We start from the raw sequence: 22,552 nt of genomic DNA, 5'->3' as shown, positions 1-22,552 counted from the left end.
GAACCAACAACGTACACGAAGAAGAGGTACGCCCGTTTTTCTTGATAACAAAGGTTGTCGGTGACACCATCTAGTGCATGGTGAAAGGAACAAAGCTCATTCTCTTAGAAGAGTCGTTCGCCGAACACTTTAAGCTTCCGACGGAAGTACTCATCGTCTTCGACTAGATACCGGCAACCGCGATTAAGGAGATGGAGACAGCTTTCTCGGAATTCTCTTAACTCATTCCTCTTCCTAGAAAGAAGAAGTTGATGAACAAGAATATCGTATTCTCAATGATATTGTAGCAAAATCTCTTCGAGCAAAGGTATAGTCCTTCGATGCATACACTTCGGATTGCTTCAAGATAATGGTGGGCATCACAAAAGTAATGGCCATCAACTGGTCATTAGTCCTCTTCATAACCCTAATGGCCATGGTGACGCTCCCGAAGAAGCAACATACTGGATTTGTTGTGCAGATCAGTAGGCTGCTCGAGCACTTCAAGGTAAACGTATGTAAGGGAGTGAACATCCATTCATCTAGGATTCTGACAAATAGGACGGTCATTACCTACATTCTCAATATAAGAGGGGTGTAGGACTCCAGCCTCGAAATATCCGCACAAAAGTCAAGCGGGCAGTCAACAACCCTCTCCCAACAAGAAAGAGAATGAGATTGATAGTTGAGGAATCTTCTAAAAACTCAAGCAACCGAGCCCTTGACTCAACAGGAGAGTCAGCCGAGACTGTTTCTAAGGCTAAGAAGGCATAGCTGGAGGAAACAACAGCAGCAGAGGTAGCAAAAGACTCTGATGTAGTAATTGAAGTTAATCTCACTACAGTCCCATGTTACAACTCCTGAGGTAACTCCTGTAGTGGTACTAGCCGAAGCGTTAGATGAATGTCCTACCGTAGTACCATCTGAAGCACCGGCTGAAGGCTTTGCTAAAGCACCAGCTATAGTGTCAACTAATAATCTTACTGAAAGACTAGATGCAATGTCAGCTGAAGGCCCTATTGTAGCACAACCAACAACAGTTATTCCAATAACAGTTGTCTCACTAGTAGCTACCGTAGCAACAGCTCCAACTTCTAATGGTAACTAAAATAAGAGAACTAGTCACAATTGATGCACGACCTATCGAAGTTGTAGGTAAGGAAAAGAAATTGCGATTGTTGAACCCAAGGCTCCCACCCCAGAACAACTTAGTATAGATCTGATAATGGAGGAGATCAAGGAACAAATGAAGGAAAGGATGAAACTCTTCGACAACTAGAGCGATAGGAGGCTTCATGACCGGTTCTCTGATTTCGTAACAGTCAAAAAGATTAAGGGACTGATACATCAAGAGAATATAATCCTTAAGTGGACCTCCACTACCAACATATAGAAGGCTCTCAAAAGGAGGGATTTAGCTGCAGTCAACGTTAGAGGAGCTAACTTGCAAACACTCATTCGTCAAAAGAATGGCTAATTACAAACCAACGGACAAAATCGCATGGCTGGATGCTAGAGTTAATGAGAAGCTGCAACAGATCCTAGAATAACTCAGCTCGAGAGCCATGACAATCAAACATGATACTAAGTCTTCCGGGGTTTCTAAGCTACCATGGGCACCACTCAATGCATTCAGCGCTAGTCCTCTGACCTCCCACTCGACGGAAGTGCCCGACTCAACTCCTCCACCCGAGTCAACTCCAGTTAATTCAGTGCCAACCAGCCCAGCTGCCAAGAAGAAACTCTCCCCAACCGAGTAGTAAATCGTATGGCTGCATCTAGTCTCTCTACATCAGCAATTGAAATAATCACAGACATCTATGCAGAGATTCAGCAGTCCAACTTCTCACCTCTAGCACTGAAACATGTGTCTCCTCCACGATCATCTCCATTTCCAAAAGAGCATGTGCTAGTCGCTGATAAGGAAGTAGTCATTTATGAATGTGTACAAGCTCTTCCCTTACAAATCTTACTAGCCGTCTCCACACATCAACAATCGACTCCTCATTCAATAGAGGAGTCATCATAAAAGACGGTGGATCTCTGCGGCCTTATCTAGAACTCTTTTGCTCCCCTGCAACAAAGCATTGCCATTCTCTTTGGAGAAATGTAATCTCTCAAAGAGAGGGTGTCAGGTGCCTCAACATCATTAGCCCAAGACAAACTTCTTGATCAGGTCACGAAGGGTAATCTGGAAACTGCAATAATTAGGGAATCATTGAGCAGACTCAAATGCATATTAAGAAATTCCCTCATCACTCACAACAAGGAGCTCTCCACGAAGATCGATACAATCGGAATGCTAATTTCTAAAGTCACGGACTTCCTTAAATGATCAGGGGATGTCGATGTTAAAAAAAGTGAAAGTAGTAAAGGGAAAGTAGTAAGGGGGAAACTAGGAAGGGGAAGGTAGCAATGCAAAGAAGCCAGCTGGAGCAAGCTCAAGCAATCTATAAGGGGAAAAGATAGACAATAAATATTTTAATTATTTATATTTATCATTTTCTATATCTATATATTTGTCTATAGTTCCTTGCACATCATCACTTAGTTTTAATATCATCAAAAAGGTGGAAATTGTTAAATTAAGTTAAAGGGGGGAAATCGTTAAATTAAGTTGAATTATGAAAAACGTTTTAATTGATTAAAATAAACTTAGGATAATTAAAATGAACACACATAGTTTTGATGAATGAATAAAACTAAGTTCGACAATGTGCTAATGCGCAAGTAAAATCAAAGACATCGGCTTTAGGAAACTAATTATAAACAATTCGCTATAATTAGAGTGGATCAAACAGTAGAGTTCAATGGCAGCGGAGTTACTTAAACAACAAAGTTCGTTGGTAGCAGAGTTGCTCAAACAGACTCGCTATCAACTGAGTTGCTCCATCAATAGAGTTCGCCCTCAGCAGAGTTGCCATCAGCTGAACATTCGCTATTAGTAGATTTGCTATCAACAGTCACTCAAACATTAGAGTTCATTAGCAGTAGAGCTCTCCATCAGCAGAGTTCGTTAGTAGCTGAACTGATCAACAACTGAGTTCACTATTAGTAGATTAACTCATCAGTAGAGCTCGCTATCAGTTGAGTTCCACATTAACTGAATGCTTATCAGCTAAGTAAAGAAGCTGAGCACTCATAAATTTCAATACGACAAAATGTACAACCAACTTTTTACTCTTATATGCAAAACGATAAACGAATATTCCATTCCCATGCACACTAAAACCCTGTACGCCAGACATACGACAAACGTACCATTGCCTCGTATCGACAAAATGGATTCTACCGTTGCCATGCCTCAAGTATAAAAAGAATTAGAGAACAACGGTGAAGCCACTTTTAGTTTGTTCTTTGCAAGTCACTACGTTACGCATACACGAGACGATATACGTTGATAGACGTTAACATACATGACAGTCACACAAGATAGTTTAATCGATAATCTTTTGTATCATTTGATAATTATTTTACTTGTGTAAGTTGAACATATAGTCGTATGTTCAACAAGATAGTGTGAGAGCTAGAAGTTCAGACAAACAAGTGTTAAGACATATGATCTGAGTGAGTTTGTGTAGCGTTTATACAAATCAAAGTTTTATAGTGGAATCTTTCTGGAAACAAAAGAAGGGGTGATGTAAGAGTATTTATCGCCGAACATCCATAAAATCTTGTATTTTCTTTTAATTGTTTCATTTATTCTTATATCTGCCGCTTCAAATCCTACAAGCATTTTCCGAATTTAAAACCGTTCAAGAGCTTGCTACGATTTGTCCAAGAATAGAAATTGGATTTAAATCGCATTTAAGTAAAATTAAAACAACAATATTCAACCCCCTTCTACTATTGTCTTCGATCCTAACAGTTTTTATGTTCTTCAATTAGTTCTTTTCCTTCATTTTGGAGGATCCTTCTATTTTCATCACATGTATATCATTGGCGTCGTGAATAAGAGATGTTAATTTAGGGAATGTGAATGAGTTAGGGAAGTCTTATCCTTATCAATTTTCTATAAATTTTATAAAGTAGATCTCGTGTTAAATTCGTATACAGAGTCGTCACTTAGTTTAAAATCTAATAATTAAATAAAGAATGTGAGAGATATATGTAAGTGTTCAATTAAGAAAAAGGAATGAGTTCAACTACTTAGTTTATGTATTAATAACAATAATAGTACGTCAGAAGATGGTCTCTATTCATTGAAATATTTCGTCTTGATAACAGTTATGCTTCCCATTACCCGAGGATGAATCTTTAGTAATTGTTTCACTTTTTTTATTTATTTAACTATGATGAGTGATAATATACAATGAATGTATGAATAGTGGTGAAATAAGAAGGATAACATATGATTTTGGTTTTTTTTTTGTTTATTTGTATTTACATCTCGACCACTATTAAGACTATAGCTTTAGAGGATCTCATTATATTACATGAGGGTTAAAGACATACTTAAACGTTAAAGACCTCACTATTATGTTAGTGGGACTAAAGCATGCTTTCACAATTTTGATCTTATTAAATCATTTGAACCTAAATTCATGTGGCTATGGATTTTACATATTCTTTGACCTAAAATTTAGAGGACCACACCGTTCTATTCCTAGTCATGCGTCTAGTCATATTCATTGATAATTAAACAACCAGAGAGAAATTTGATATCTGGATAAGTGTGGGCACTACACTGAGACATATTGTTAATTATTGATCCTTGTGAAAAAATAGCCAAAATATGTAATACATCAAAAATAAATAAAAAATTGTTAATATACCAAAATATCAGAAATAATGTCAGGATCCTCTGAAATTTATTTTTATAATTTTTGGACACATGTATCAAAATTTAAGGACACAACAAGTTAGACCAAGTTATAAATAAATTTTCAAAATAATTCCACTATTATTTTATAGAAAATAGAAAATATATTCTAATCAAAATATATTCCACTATATATATAATGGAATTTTTTAGGATTGATTAAACTATTTGTTATTGAAAATTAATTAAATATCCAAAAGAAACGATCAAACGAGGCTTTGCTTTTGGTTTAACTCTAGACGGACCGATCCTTAATCAAAACATAATTCATAATATCATAAAACCTGATATAGAAATTAATTTGTGTCAAAAATTTACTAATGGATAAATGATGTCAAAAAATTTCGACAACATTACTTACATAATTTGTGACAAAAATAATAAACGTTAGAAAAAGTATGAAAATAGGATAATAAAATGTAGATAACATTTAAGCAAATTTAGCGACGCTCATTTTCATCGTTTTTGTGGACAATAAATATATTACACAAATTTCACGGGAATATTCTGAAGGAATTTTCGATATATTTTTTGACGAATTTATATTTCGACAGATGTTTTGACGAAATTTGCGAATATTTTTTGACAAATTCAAATTTCGTCCGAAATATTTATTTTTGACGGAAATTTTCAATATTTTGTAATGGTCATAATCAACTAACCGTTCCTAGTCTGTTTCGCAATCACCGACTACATCATCACCAAGTTATCTCTCAATCTCACCGGTAAATATATAAGACTTTTATCTTTGACTTAATCCAGTTTGATTGCTCCTTTGATTAATAGTCATGTATGTACCGTTCTTTGTAACCGTCAATTACTGAAGAATCCATAAGAAGAGCAAGAAGATCAACAATAATCAAACAAAGAAAAATCTTCATATTTACTTTGAGGCCTATGAAAATCACAGTTCCCTTTCGTCTCCCGGTAGCACGTTGTTCTAGAGAGTTTTATCGGTGACTGCTTCTGAGGGTATGGGTGAGCATATTATGGGTTGATGAAATCCCCAACCCTAACCTAAACCCAAAATATTAATTTGGGTATGTTAATTTGGGTTGGGTTGAGTATGGTTGGGTTTAATTTGGGTTGGATTAGGGTTACCCAAATTACCCAAATTATATAAATTTAATATAATTATTTCTTATTAATCCAATATAACTAATCATCTTCTAACTTCAATATATTCTCTTAGTTTTTAATACATATAGTTGAACACGTTTTTGACATGTTTAACATGTTCAACACATTTATCACACGTTTTTTTTTACATTTTTGGTACATTTAACACGTTTTTAATATGTTCAACATATTTTCACTCTTATAACACATTTTTCACGTTTTTGGCACTTTAACACGTTTTTCACGTTTTGGCATATTTAACATGTTTTTGACACGTTTAACACGTTTTTCACAAGTTTAACATGTTTTTCACGTTTTTGGCATTTTTAACATGTTTTTGACATGTTTAACACGTTTTACACATTTTCACACATATAACACATTTTTCACATTTTTAATATGTTTAACACGGTTTTGACACGTTTAACATGTTTTGACTAGTATAACACATTTTTAGCACATTTAACATGTTTTATTACGTTTAATTCGTTTTTTCACGTTTTTCATATTTTTGGACCTTTTAACACATTTTTGACATTTCAACACGTTTAACACGTTTTTGACACGTTTAACACATTTTGACAAGTTTTTGACACATTTAACAAATTTTTTTACAATTCTAACACGTTTTGGCACGTTTGACATATTGTGGCACGTTGAACAAGTTTTTCATTTTTTTTTTGCATGTTTAACACGTTTTGACATGTTTAATAAGTTTTTCTCGTTTTTAATACGTTTAACATGTTTTTCACATTTTTGACATAATTAACACGCGTTTTGACATATTAAATATATTTTTACGTTTTTGGCATGTTTAACACGTTTTTGACATGTTTAACATATTTTGACACATAAACTATTTATTTAGGAAATGCTCTTTTGTAATAAAAATCTAGAGGGGGTATGCTGCAAACATGAACATCATCAACTTTCCAAGAACATGGGAAGAAATCCAAGAGTGGATGAAGAATAGAGCAAAAGGAAGATCCTTTTATGTAAGTATGCTGAAATGCTACTTTGAAGCAGTAATCTACAATATCTTGAAAGAAAGAAATTCAAGAACTCACAGTGGAAGAAGTAGAACTACTGAAGATATTTGGGGAGATATAACTTCAAATGGAAATGCACTCATTCAATCCTGGAGAGGAATCGAAAGGAATGAATAAAATACAAAGCTCTACTAGATGGGGATATTTCATTTGAGAAAGTCACAAGTAGAATCAAAGTAAAAACGCTATAGACGCTAATTGATTGTTGTTGTCTGTAATTGAATTATTATTTTATTGTCAAATCTAGAAATTTTCTAGATCTTATATTAAACATTTGTATTTTTTTTCCCTCTTTTGGATTTTTTTAATGAAATGACACTAAGTTGTTTTCCCAAAAAACAAACACGTTTTGACATATTTAACACATTTTTTACGTTTTTGGCACGTTTAACACGTTTTGGTATGTTAACATGTTTTGGCACATTTAACACGTTTTGGCATTTTAAAACGTGTTAATAATTTGTTAAACATGCCAAAAACGTAAAAAACATGTTAAATGTGTCAAAACATGTTAAACGTGTTAAAAGTTCCAAAATGTGAAAAACATGTTACATATATCAATAATATGTTAAACGTGTTAAATGTATCAAAAATGTGAAAACGTGTTAAACGTATTAAAAACGTGAAAATGTGTTAAACGTGTGAAAAATAGGTTAAACATGTTAAACTTTTGAAAAACATTTTAAATATGTCAAAAACATCAAAAGCGTGTTAAACGTGTCAAAACATGAAGACATGAAAAACGTGTCAAAAACATGTGAAACGTGTCAAAACATGTTAAACGTGCCAAAATGTGAAAAATGTGTGAAAACGTGTTAAACATGTAAAAAACGTATTAATCGTATCAAAAACGTGAAAAACGTGAAAAACGTGAAAAATGTGTTAAACGTGTTAACCATGCTAAAAACTTGAAAAACTTCTGAAAAATATGTTAGATGGTTAAAAACGTGTCAAAAAATGTGAAAAATATGTTAAACATGTTAAATGTGTCAAAAAAGTGTTAAACGTGTGAAAAACGTGTTAAACATGTTAAAAACGTGTTAAATATATAAAATTGTGTTAAATGAGTTAAATACATATTAAATGAAAAAATAAAATATTAATTTGGGTTACCCAACCCATACTTAACCCATTTAGTAAAAAATATGGGTTGAGTTATGGGTTGAGTAAATTTAATTTGGATTGAATATGGGTTGAGTTTACCCGTTTGCTCACCTTATCTAAGGGTACAACGAAACCCATATGGTTTAGCACATAAAAACTACCACAACAACGAACTAGACAATACTTGAATCACAGAGTTTCAAGAGAACTAGTCGAGAATAACTCGAAGAACGCTTACAAAGATTAAGAAAGACTTATGGAATTTTAGAATGAGAAATAATAAGATAATGTGTGGAAGAATAAAAAATGAAGAGATATATATAGTTGAAAATTAAACCCTAAAATCATTAATCAATTCTTTAATCTAACGATCACTAATTCATTCATCCAATGGTTATCATTGTTTGTCTTTTCATTATCCTTGCAAATTACATTCATTAATAAGTATTTTATAGTTATAATGATTCAAGGCATTAATGTTAATTGTAAAAATTAAAAAAAATATTTTAATTTAGATTAAATTTCACTTCAATTCATAATGAATTTGGTGTGAATTTCATTTATCTAAATATAATTTTCATATAATTAATAAAATTAGTTTAAAATGAAATTAATTTAAATGATATATTATTATAATCTAAATAGGTAAAAGATAAGTATGTAAAACATTTCAAGAAAATCTACATATTAATTAACGATTTATATTATTAAAATCTTAATATGTAAAAGATAAGTATGTGACAAATCTTTTTATGGATGGATAAAATCAACATAATATTTATATTGTCAAAATATGCTATTATTCTTGTTCCCTTTCACTATAAATAGATATCTCTCATTCTCAATATATTAAACTTATATCATATTTATTGACAAACAAAACTCATCCAAAGAAATTAACATATTATTATTATTATTATTATGAACAAATTTATTTGTCTTCTATTATTGTTAGCTCTTTTTATAATGGGTAAGATTATTATTTCTCTAATAATACTCTTTTGAAATATTATAATAAAATTTGTACTGAAATAATTTTGATTTATTGATCATATAGGGGAGAATAATGAAGTAATATTAGTTGAGGCGGCTATTTGTCCAATCTCGAGCAAAACTTACCGCGGTCCATGTTTATCAGATCAGAATTGTAATGATAGTTGCATTAGAGAAGGCCATGATTATGGAAACTGTGTTGGTATTCTTCAATTCAGATTCAGATGCACTTGTTACAATGATTGCTAGTACCATGTTTATTCATTTTGCTTACATGCAATAGCATAATTACACCAACTACCTCATGTAAGAGAAAATAAAATTCTAATAAAAATATATCATTCTTATTATGTGACAATTTTAATAGAAAAATATTCCATTCTTATGTGACAATTTTGATTTTTCTTTAACATACAAATATAAATATAAATGTTTTGTCATCATACTTATATATACTTATATGTTATATATATTTTTTGGTTTGGTCAAAAAAATAATTAATCATATTTATTAAAATGAAAAGTTGATTAAACTTTTTTTTTTATAATTTTATATAAAATTTTATCAAAACATTACATTTTTTTCATCCATTTTTCATCTAACTTTATTTTATCTATAGTTCAATCACATTTTTTATATCAATTTTAAAGATGAATCTAATTGTGATAAAGAGAAAATACTAATTTTCAAATAATTTCTACTTACTCATTGCCTTTTCTTCAAAGTCGATTTATTTATTTTTAATATATTTCACCTCACAATTAATATATTATATTATAAAATAAAACATTGTGTGAGCCACTTTGGAAACAAGAAAAGTAAAATATTTTAAAGTTGTTTTTGTTCTTTTTATTCACTTGGGTGATCCTTCTCTTTTCAAGACATGTGTCTTAGTGACTTCGCGAATATGACATGATAATTTAGGAGAATGTGAATGAGTCTAAAAGAAATATTATCCTCGTCAATTCTATATGAGTTTGAAAGAATAGATCCACACATGTTGAACTTGTGTGTAGAGTCACCACTTTGTTTAAATTATAATCTTAAACTAAGAAAATGTAAGAGATCTAGGTAAGTGTTAGGTTATGACAAGGGAATGAGTTTAATTATTTAGTTCATCTACTAAGAACCCTAATCTTCCGTCCAAAGACGGTCTCAACTCATTCAAATACTTCGCTTTGATAAGGCTTATGATTCCCTTTCCCCATAGATTAATCTTTAGGATTTGTTTCACATTTTTTTTAATTGTGTTGAGTGATAATATATAATGAAGGTATGAGTGGTGGTGAAATGAATGAAAGAAAACATATATTTTTGGTATTTTTGTTTGTTTGTCTCTATATCTCAACCACTACTTAGACTACTTATGTACCTTTATTGTTGACGATCAAGGGACTGTAGTTTAGATGACTTAAATGAGGGTTAAAGACCTCACTATTTTAGTGGGACTAAAACATGTATCCGGAATGGCTTTGTTCATCTTTTTTCTAACTTTTGTACCTAGATCAGCTAGCCCTGAGTGTCATCTATTGACGAGGTGTTTAAATGTTAAAAATGAACTTTTTCTAACTTTTGTACCTAGATTATCTAGCCCTGAGTGTTGTCTAATGACGATGTGTGTAAGTGTTAAAAGATTATATTTTTCTAACTTTTGTACATATATAGATTAAACATCCTTCAAAGATGTTAAGTGAGATAGAAGATTTCACAAATTTATGTTGTTAGTATATTTTGAAAACATATATTGTTTTCTCATTTAAAAATATAGTTTCGAAATATTAAAGTCTTATTGATTTTGAAAGCTTCAAATTATAGTTTCAATTTTAAAAGCCCTAATGATTTTGACAGCATTTATATGTGTAGCTTCAATTTTTAAAATCCTAATAATTTTGAAAGCCTTTAAAAGTGTACTTTTGTTTTTTAAAAGCTCTAATGAGTTGACAATGTTTAAAAGTGTAGTTTCATTTTTTTAAATCCCTAATGATTTTGAAAACATTTAAAAGTTTAGTTTAGTTTTTTTAAATATCTAATCGATTTAATAGTTTTAAAAGTGTATTTTCAATTTTTAAAAGTCCTAATGGTTATGAAAAACTTTAAAAGTTTAAAAGTGTAGTAAAGACAATTTTGATTTCCCAAAATTGTTTAGGGTGGAACTTAATGTTCCAATTTAAGTCCTAATTGGCTTGGTAACTTTAAAATTGTAGTAAGAAGATTTTTTTTTAGAATTAAAAAAAACTAATATGACACCATACAACCATGCCTCTCCACTTAAGTAGTTGGCCTTCTTAAAGTATTTAGAGTGGAATATTGAGTTCTAATATGGAGATTTTAAAGTCAAATTTGGCTTGTTAACTTTAAAATTGTAGTAAGGAGACTTTAATCTCCAAAACGTGTTTATGTGCGGAGAAAATGTGTCAAAATAAATCATAAGGTTCATTTGACTCTAATACTAAATGAGCTTCACGATAAAGCTCATAACACATTGAGATTTTTTATGTTAAGACGAGTAACAACATAGAAGGAAAAGTTGGGATGAGTCAAATGAAGGTGGGTCATTGCTTTTGTCTTGACATGGTTTCTTGTTCCGTCGACATGGCCCGTGGACTCCTTAAGACTCTATTTGTAGAACATGTCATGAAACTGTGAATGTTAGTTTACAAAATTTTACGTGATACGGTCCCTTCTTGTCTAAAATGTTTGGAACAAAAGGTAATTGATTTAAAAGAAATCAACTAACTTTTTTCTCTTAGTTAATGTTTTATCATTTCTTTTTTTTTTTATTAAAATCATATCAAGGTGCTCTAATAATTTTTAAATTACGTTTAAAAAAAATCAATATTACCAATAATAAATTTTCAAATGAAACCTAATTAAAAAATTAAGTTCATACAACTTAAGTTTTGTTCAAAAATAAAACATAATCATGTGTTTAATATGCTTAGTCTCATAATGCATATATAATAACCCTTCTTAAATATCTAATGGCCACCTATGTTATGTTCGAGTAAAGATTATCCTTTTGTTTAGGCATATATGATACAAAGACACAAACATTTTCTAACACGTAACCAAACACTACACCATTAAGATGAGAATACTTGATTTTCTTTTCTTTAGTTTTTTTAGAGTAAACTAAATTGGCGATTCTTAGAGTCAATTAGTTTATTACGTATCATTACATACTAATCTAAAACATGTATGGGCCAAATAAAAAGTCTAAGCTATAGACCTTTATATTAGTTCCTCATTCGTAAGATATGACAACATCCTAAAATGATAGCTTTCCTATCTATTTCTATGAAAATTGAGAGAAAGGTTAGCCAATTAGATTTATAACATAACTTCTTTAGAAAAATCTTTTCCTAATACAATGCATGGTTCGAGTCTAATATCCACCTCTATGGGAGAGCACTTAAAATGATAGGTAAGTCATGAGACCGAATAATTTTGGATGACACAAACTGCCAATAAAAATAGGGCATTCAAATAGATAATCCGTGATTATAACAAATCCTTTCAAGAAAGAGAAGATTTTAAAAACGGGAGCAGAACAAAAAAAATGTGAACAACTCCAATAAGTCTCGTGGCTTATTTTCCTTTCGAATCTCGTAAAACGAGATAAGAAATCAACTCATTTGGAAGTTGACTCACTTAAATGACACGAGGAACGAAATAGAACTTAGCAATAGAAGACATACTTTGGCAATACTTTAAGAATATCCACTTAGTTTAGCTCTCGAAAACTAAGAAAGAAAAATTGTAACAAGTTTTTTGGGTTTGTTGCTTGGATACTTGTGAGAAAGGGTCGCATCGCTATGGCCAAGACGCATGTCCAAATTGACAGTCTCTACTCTGAAACAAATTTGACCTTTTAATGTTGATAAGACATTTTATTTAATTCAAAATTTTAAATCTCAAACCTAACCTCATACTTCTAAAAAAAATTCTACCAATGCCATAACCTAGGATCTAAGATCTAAGAGACCATGCCCATTATGTCCTTAAACATGCGTCTAAATTATAACATTAAGTGAATAAAATTTAATTTAGGTTTAGCTAGCGTAGGTAGTAAATAAGGATCAATACCCAATAAATGAGTGAGAAAAAATGTGATTAAAACCTGCAATTCACCTAAAAAAATATGATTAATATACCAACATTTGAGAAATAATTAAAGGCCCATTCATAAATTTCTTCGTAGTTTTTGGAGACATGTAGCACAAGTTATGGATACTACAAGCTACACTAAACGATATAAACAACCCTTAATGCTGAACCGGACCGACCAATTAGCAAGCGGATTGTCGAACTGACCCGGTCAACTACAATAGTCAACCAAATTCGGCTAAACATTCTTCAAAATTCAAGTTTCTTGCTAAGATTGATCATATGTAATTTTGATGCTACAATCAAATTCCTCATTGACTTACAACCTAGCTGAACTAACTAAAGCATCTAATTCATGTAGTAGAGCAGATTGGACTTCGCCAACGCAATAAAGAAGATGAATGGAAAATTGAGAATTGTTTATGTTAGAATTTAAAGGAATATTTATATATTTAAATGAATATATATGGTAATTGATTATAATAAGTTAATATTATGTGATCTAAGAATGTTTGTGATTTGACTTAAAAACGTTATTGTTATGAATGTTAAATTGTGGATACCTTGTGGTATTTCTAATTTGATGAGGGGCCAAATTAGAAATTAGCATAATGAGGCAGTTATGACAGTTATGGTCCCTAAAAGGCAGAAGAAATTATAAAAGGGAGGTTGATTGATAAAAAATAAGAACGAACTTATTTTTATCACACGCCCTCTCTCTCTCTGAATCCCCATCATCGGAGAAATAAGGCTAAATCATTTCTGCCCTTTTGGAAGACCATCTCATCTAATCATGTCTAAGTATCTAGGTATATATATTCTGCTTTTGTCTTTCATATCTTAGGAACAAGAATGAAGATCTAAGGTATTATAGTTTATGATTTAAGTTTATTATAGAATTATTTTAATTAATTCCAACAATTAGTATTAGAGTCCAACTTGTTCTTGAATTAGAAAGATTTATTCTTATACATGAATTTAGGGAGACTTGTTCTTGTCATGAATTTAGGGGAAAATAAATCATGGGTTTCATAATTTTGAAGTTTGTTGTATAGAGAAACATAATTAGTAAACCCTAAATTGAAGTTCTGCAATCATAAGTTGAAAGGTAACAGTTTAACGACTTGAAAACCGTAAGTTGAAATGCATGATGAATATTTTTTTTTTGGGGAATAATATTATTTTCATTCCTATTTTAAAGGAAATAATTTTATTTCATTATCTTTTATTAAATGAAAATTCGGTAAAAAAATATTTTTTGGTAAATAATATTATTTCAATTCTTTATTACATTATCTTTTATTAAAATAAAATTTGGTAATATATTTTTGTTGGGAAATAATATTATTTTGATTCATATTTTAAAGGAAATAATTATCTTTAATTAAAAAAAAATTGGTAAAAAATTTTTTGGGAAATAATATTAGTTGAATTCCTATTTTGGAAATAATTTTATTTCATTATCTTTTATTAAAATAAAATTCGGTAAAATATATTTTTTTGGGAAATAATATTATTTTAATTCCTATTTTTATTTTTAAGGAAATAATTTTATTTCATTATCTTTTATTAAAAAAAATTCGAGGATTATTATGAAATAATATTATATAATTATTTTATTGGAAAATAATTTTTTTTATTTAAGGATTTTTTAAGAAATAATATTCGGATAAAAAAATATTATTCAATTTACAATTTTTTAAGAAATAATATTATTTATTTACTTAAATTAAATTAATATAAGAAAGAGTCGAACTCTTTTAATTTTATTTTAGATTTTAATATTATTAAATAATTCAGCGGATTGTTTTTATTTAAATTAAATAAGTTAAGTTATGAAGTCATCAAAGTGACTTCTCTAATTTAGTTTGTTTAAGTTCGAATTTTGAATGTTTGTAATGGTGAATTTTAATGTGACTAAATAATCGGCCCAAAAGAAGGTTACTAGTTGACCGAAGTTCACAATTACCTATGATAATAAGCACGTAACAATTATAAAGATTTTTACATGAGAATATCAAATCATTCCAAAGAAAGGTTTGTTATTTGTCATGCATTATTGTTAGTGTTTGATTATTGCAACAAAATATCACTAGCAGTTAAATTTTATTGTCCAAAGATTAGCATGATAAATGACAACTTTAAGGATTGGAAGGAGAACATTCAGATAGTTTTCGGTTGCATGGACATGGACCTTGCGATACAGACAGAGCAACCCACTACTCCTACGTTTATTAGCTCTTATAAAGAGAAGGCTAAATTTGAGAAATGGAAACGTTCTAACCGCATGATTCTTATGATCATAAAGCGTGCAATTCCGGAGATGTTCAGGGGTGCTATGTCTGAAGACACCACCAATGCTAAAGATTACCTTGTAGAAATTAAAAAGCGCTTTGTTAAAAGCGATAAGGATGAAACAAGAACTATTCTTAAAAGCTTGATTTCAATGAAGTATAACGGCAATGGTAATATAAGGGAGTACATCATAGAGATGTCTAATCTTGTATCAAAACTTAAGGCACTAAAGCTTGATTTGCATGAGGATTTACTTGTGCATTTCATTCTGATTTCTCTTCCGGTTTAATTCAACCACTTTAAGGTCAGTTTTAACTGTCAGAAAGAAACTTAGAACTTGAATAAATAATTTCTCATTGTGTTCAAGAAGAAGAGAGATTAAAGCAAAAATGACAGAATGTGCCCATCTAGCAAGCACCTCTAGGGATAAGGGAAAGAAAAGGAAGAATGTTGATGCTGTTCAGGGTCCAAATGCAAAGAAAAGGGTTAACAATGACTGTTTCTTTTGCAATAAGGCTGGACATCTAAAAAAGGATTGTACTAAATATCGTGCATGGCGCGAAAAGAAAGGTACATTTCTTAATCTAGTTTGTTCTTAAGTTAATTTAGCATCAATACCTGGAAATACTTGGTGGTTAGACTCCAGTACTATTACTAACATCAGTATTTCAATACAGGGTTGCCTGAGCTACCGAAAGTCAAGTGATGCTGAAAGACGTATCTTTGTGGGCGATAGAAAATCGGTAGAAGTTGAAGCAATTGGACACTTTAGATTGTTGCTTAGTTCTGATTTCTATTTGGACTTAAAGGATACTTTTATTGTACCTTCGTTTAAACGAAATTTGGTTTCTATTCGTTATTTGGACAAACATGGTTATTCTAGTTTGTTTGGAAATGGTCAATTTAAGTTATCTATTGGTACTTCGGATGTTGGAACCGGTTCATTAATGCATTGTGACAATCTTTATTTACTTGATACAATTGCTTTATATAATGAAACCCTAAATGTGGAATTAAGAGGTACTAAACGAAAGATAAATAATAATAATTCAAGTACATTATGGCACAAACGCTTAGGTCACATCTCTAGAAATAGAGTCGAACGTCTTGTGTCAGATGAGATTCTAAATTCCATTGATTTTACGGACTTTAAATGTTTGTATTGAATGTATTAAAGGAAAACAAACCAAAGATAGAAAATTGAATGCATATAGAGCTACAGAAGTACTTGAGTTGATACTTACAGATGTTTGTGGGTCGTTTTCGACTCCGTCTTGGAATGATCAGTGATATTTCGTATCATTCATAGACAATTTCTCTAGATATGCATATATTTTTCTTATTCAAGAAAATTCTCAAACATTGGATGTGTTCAAGTCATTTAAGGTTGAAGTTGAAAATTAACTCAACAGAAAGATAAAGAAAGTTAAATCCGATCATGGTGGTGAATACTACGGTCGGTATGAAGGTTCAGGTGAATAACATCTAGGGCCTTTCGCTAAATACCTAGAGGAGTGTTGTATCGTTCCTAAGTACACCAGGTCGGGCTCTCCAAGCATGAATGGTGTAGCAGAAAGATGAAACTGTACTTAACAGGATATGGTGAGGAGTATGGTTAGCCATTCATCCTTACCAAAGTCACTTTAGGATGAAGCACTAAAGACTACAACTTACATTTTGAATAGAGTGCCAACAAAAGCAATGACTAAAACCCCTTATGAGCTTTGGTCAGGGAAAAAACCCAGTCTAAAACATTTTCATGTTTGTGGATGTCTAGTAGAGGCAAAGCCTTATAAGCCTTATATGGATAAATTGGACCCCAAAACAGTTAGTAGTTACTTTATTGGCTATTCTGAACAATCAAGGGGCTATAAATTTTATGATCCCAACTTAAAGTCAATTTTCGAGACAGGAACAACTGTATTCTTTGAGGATGTTGAGTTTGGGGTGAATAATCAAATAAAGGATTTTGTGTTTGAGGAAGAGTCAACTTCTAATTTGGTTAACAAGGAGTTGACTCTTATTCCGATTTGTATGGACAGTGATATCATTGATAATATTGGAATAATTCCATAAAATCAAGACGATGTTGATCTCCCAGAGGTACAAACTCAACGACCTCAAGAAGAAAGTATTATTGAGGAACAAGTGCCATTACGGCGATCCACAAGAGTAATGAGAAGTACTATGTCGAATGAATATGTATTTCTTCAAGAACATGAGGATAATCTTGGCATTATGGAAGATGATCCAATAAAATTTCATCATGCTATAGATAGTTATAATTCAGCAAAGTGGATTGATGCAATGAATGAAGAGTATAAATCTATGCAATACAATGAAGTTTAGGAACTTGTCCTATTACCAAAAGGGGTGAAGCCAGTTGGTTGTAAATGAATTTTTAAAACCAAACGGGATTCTAAAGGTAATGTGAAAAAGTATAAAGCACGTCTTGTGGCTAAAGGTTTTACTCAAAAATATGGGATTGATTATAAAGAGACTTTTTCTCCGATTTCAACTAAAGACTCTTTTAGAACAATCATGGCACTCGTTGCACATTTTGACATGGAGCTACATCATATGGATGTAAAGACAACATTTCTCAATGGAGAAATTGATGAAACAATTTATATGGTGCAACCAGAAACTTTGTGCTAGAAGATTCAAGGAATATGGTTTGCAAAATAAAGAAATCCATCTATGGGCTGAAACAAGCGTCTCGTTAGTGGTACTATAAATTTCATGAGGTAATTCTCTCATATAGTTTTGGAGGGAATTTAATTGATGATTGTGTGTATCACAAATTCAGTGGGAGTAAACAAATATATCTAATTTTATATGTTGATGACATTTTGCTTGCCTCAAATGATATAGGCTTATTGCACCAAACTAAGACTTTTCTGTCGAGAAATTTCGAGATGAAAGTTCTTGGTGAGGCCTCATTTGTATCAGGGATCCAAATACATCAAGATCGTTCTCGGGGAATTCTTGGATTGTCACATATGAGCTATATCGATAAAGTACTTAAAAGATATGGCATGCAAGATTGTAAATTAGGAAATACCCCGGTCGCTAAGGGAGACAAATTTAGTCTTCAACAATGCCCTAAAGGAAATTTGGAAATTCAAGAAATGCAAAAGATTCCATATGCTTCGACAGTTGGAAGTCTAATGTATGCTCAAATTTGTACGCGTCCAGATATTGCGTACATGTTGGCGTATTAGAAAGATATTTGAGCAACCCAGGTTTGGATCATTGGGAGGCAGCTAAAAGGGTTATGAGATATCTAAAGAGAATTAGAAGTTACATGCTCACATATCGGAGGACGGATAATCTTGAGATCATTGGGTATTCTGACACTGATTTTGCGGGATGCCAAGATAGTTTAAGATCCACTTCGGTCTATGTATTCTTGTTGGCTGGTGGAACGATCTCTTGGAAGAGTTCCAAACAAGGACTTACAGCTTCCTCCACCATGGCAGCAAAGTTTGTAGCATGTTATGAGGCAACAAATCAAGCAATATGGCTAATGAATTTTGTCACTGAGCTGCATATTTTGAAAGGGATTGAAAGACCCCTTAGGTTATTTTGTGATAATAATTGAGCTGTGTTATATTCGAATAACAATAGGAGCTCGACTAAGTAAAAACATATCGATATAAAGTTCCTAGTTGTGAAGGAAAGGGTACAAAGTGGTCAAATTTCTATAGAACACTTGAGTACAAACTCCATGATAGTTGATCCCTTGACAAAAGGTCTGCCGTCTAATGTCTTTCATGAACACACTACTAACATGGGTGTTTTAGAGATGGATGATCTCTATGTTAAGTGGGAGCTTGTAAATTCAGTTGTCTTTCAATTTGTTTTATGGATATTTATGTAATTCAGTTTCTGATCAGTTTCTAAGTTAAGGTAGGACCAGTTGAAAATTGACATGAATAGATCACTTTCCACAAATTCATGATTAATCTATGTCATTTAGTCATATTGATATTTGTGACCATTGAAGGTTTAGTTGTGATTGATACAACGAAGACCGCCTTGATCCTTGTTAATATGATTAATGGACGAGATTGTTAATGTTCTCGAAATCGATGACAATACTGTGCACAATAAGGATATATTATTCATTTTTTGAATATATATGTCCAGTGGGAGATTGTTAGAATTTAAATGGACATTTATATATTTAAATGAATATATATGGTCATTGATTATAATAAGTCAATATTATGTGATCTAAGGATGTTTGAGATTTGACTTAAGGACGTTATTGTTATGAATGTTAAATTATGGATATCTTGCGGTATTTCTAATTTGATGAGGGTCCAAATTAGAAATTAGCGTAATGAGGCAGTTATGACAGTTATGGTCCCCAAAAGGAGAAGAAATTATAAAAGGGAGGTTGGTTGATAAAAAATAAGAACGAACTTATTTTTATCACACGCTCTCTCTCTCTGAATCCCCATCATCGAAGAAATAAGACTAAAGGATTTCTGTCATTTTGGAAGACCATATCATCTAATCATGTCTAAGGATCCAGGTATATATATTCCGCTTTTGTCTTTCATATCTCAGGAACAAGAATGAAGATCTAGGTATTATAGTTTATGATTTAAATTTATTATGAAATTATTTTAATTAATTTCAACAGTTTAACACATAATAAATTTTATTTAACAAAACCTGCACAATTTTTATAATCAACTTGAACCTAAAATCTTCACAGAAGCTTCAGATTGGAATGAGAGCAAGAATACAACTATATATGTTCAACCCAAGGAATTTTTAATAAAACCTGCACAATGTTTATAAAATCTGGATACACTAATTACAGTAACAATTTTACTTCACGAATAGTTCCTAAATTAATTATAGAATGATTCTAGATCATCTCGGTAATATATCCTAGGATCATACTCAATCAATCAAAATGCAAAAACGATGGAGAAATAAATTAGTTCCGAAACTCAAAATGATTGCTTGTAGAGGAATCAGTGATTCAAGCAGTTTCTCCTTCACCGTTGTTCTTCGTGAGCACATCGGGGAAGAAGAGCCATTAAAGGATAACGGTTGTTCTAATATTAGGAATTTTGTGTTCCTTTAGCGTCTGTGGTCTTGCTGTCTGGTACAATTAAGTTTACCGTCCGAGTGAAGCACCTGGTTGACTCTTTTGTGTAGTTCCCATCCGGCGCCGACCACCATATGTTGCTACCCACGGCGGTCCTCGACAACTTTGTCTGGCCAAAAATCTTTTAATTTTCTAATCATATCCTTTCCAAAAAAAAGTAAAAGGAAAAAACACAAAATTAATATCAAAAGCTATACAAACTAAACTTATTTGTCTCAATTATTTATGAGTAGCATCTTTTATTTATAAACTGTCATTTAATTTGCGGATTAATTATTTAATCTTGATCCCTTGCATTGTGCAGTTATAAAAGTTTGATAAATTCTTTTATTGGCTAAAAATTTTAAAAACTATAAATTGTTAGTATTTGTATCTCCCAAATCCGACCAGTAAAAATACAAAAATAAGAACACAAGAAGACACAAATTTATAATGGTTCACTCAAATTGAGCAACATTCACTTTAGCCACCACCAGATTACTATGAAAAAGAAGAAGGAATACAGAGTTGTTTTTTGCCTCACACTTTATCTCTCTAGAATTTTGTCTAAAAAATGTAAACCCTTAATAATCACATATTTATAGGGTAAACATTCAGGTAATAAATCTAAATAACTTTGGTCAGGCCCAAGCCCAAAACCAAAAAGAAACTCAATAAACTCTAATTAACAATGTAGAGTTTATTATAAGTGTAGACTTCATAACTCAACAATCTCCCACTTGGAGACTAACTTCATCATCTCTCGATCGGTAGCGGCTTTCCATCTGGTGTCTTAACGAAGAAGACCAACTGAAATTGCACACAACTTCAGTTTCTCATTTGTCACAGCTTTCGTCAACATATCAGCTGAATTCTCACTCCTGAGAATCTTCTCAAGAGCTAATACTCCATCTTCTAAAGCTGGCCGAATAAAATGATAACGAACCTGTATATGCTTCGTCCTGTCATGATAAATAGGATTCTTTGTCAAATGAATGACACTCTGACTGTCGCATCGCAACACACTTTCCTCGTAGTCTTGACCCAATTCTAGCAAAAAGGGTTATAACCACATCATCTCCTTAGCAGCCTCTGTCACAACAACATACTCTGCCTCACAACTAGAAAGAGCAACAATCTTCTGCAATTTTGAAACTCAACTGATTGCAGTACCTCCCAGAGTATAAATGTACCTTGTTGTGCTCTTCCAACTATCAACATCACCACCATTTTCAGCATCAACATATCCTTCCAAACCCATATTAGAATTTCGAAAATACAAAGCGAGACCCGTACTTCCTCTTAAGTATCGTAGTATCTACTTTACTGCTTCCCAATGTTGTCTACCCGGGTTGCTCATTATCTGCTAATTACAACTCCCACTACATGTGCAATGTCTGGTCTTGTGCAAACCATCGCATACATAATACAACCAATGGCAGAGGCATACGGAACAATGGCCATGTAATTTTTCTCCTCCTCTGTTGAAGGAGACTAATCTTTAGATAGTCTGAAGTGACTAACTAAGGGGGTAGTAACTGGTTTTGCATCATACAAGTTAAACCTACTAAGAACTTTCTTCACATATTCTTCTTGTGAAAGCTTGAGAACTTCTTCATTCCTGAAAATTCTCATCCCAAAGATTTATTTAGCAGCACCCAAATTCTTCATTGCAAACTTTTCAGACAACTCTTTCTTGAGCTTGTTAATCTCATACAAACTTGCTCCGACAATCAACATGTCATAAACGTAGAGGAGCCGAATAATAAACGATTTATCAAACCTCTTGATATAGCAGCAATGATCAGCTTCACACCTTAGAAAATTGTTACTTTTTATGAAGCTATCGAACTTCTTGTACCATTGCCTTGGAGCCTGTTTCAAACCATACAGACTCTTCTGAAGCTTACACACAAGCTCATTTTTTCCTTTAATTTCAAATCCTTCTAGTTGTAGCATTTAATCTCTTCATCT

The 22,552-nt window shown here is 31.8% G+C and overlaps 1 protein-coding gene across 1 annotated transcript; it reads left to right on the top strand.

Annotated features, from left to right (window-relative positions):
* The first annotated feature begins 15,298 nt into the window (after window positions 1-15,298).
* LOC124917745 lies at window positions 15,299-15,757 on the top strand. Its single transcript, XM_047458080.1, has one exon. It carries the CDS (start codon window positions 15,299-15,301, stop codon window positions 15,755-15,757), a length of 459 nt encoding a protein of 152 aa, XP_047314036.1.
* The last annotated feature ends 6,795 nt before the right edge of the window (window positions 15,758-22,552 follow it).

This window comes from Impatiens glandulifera, unplaced genomic scaffold, assembly GCF_907164915.1.
Source record: "Impatiens glandulifera unplaced genomic scaffold, dImpGla2.1, whole genome shotgun sequence".
NCBI classification, from domain to species: domain Eukaryota; kingdom Viridiplantae; phylum Streptophyta; class Magnoliopsida; order Ericales; family Balsaminaceae; genus Impatiens; species Impatiens glandulifera.
The sequence above is the reverse complement of the archived record's forward strand: the minus strand, read 5'-3'. Positions and strand labels throughout refer to the sequence as shown.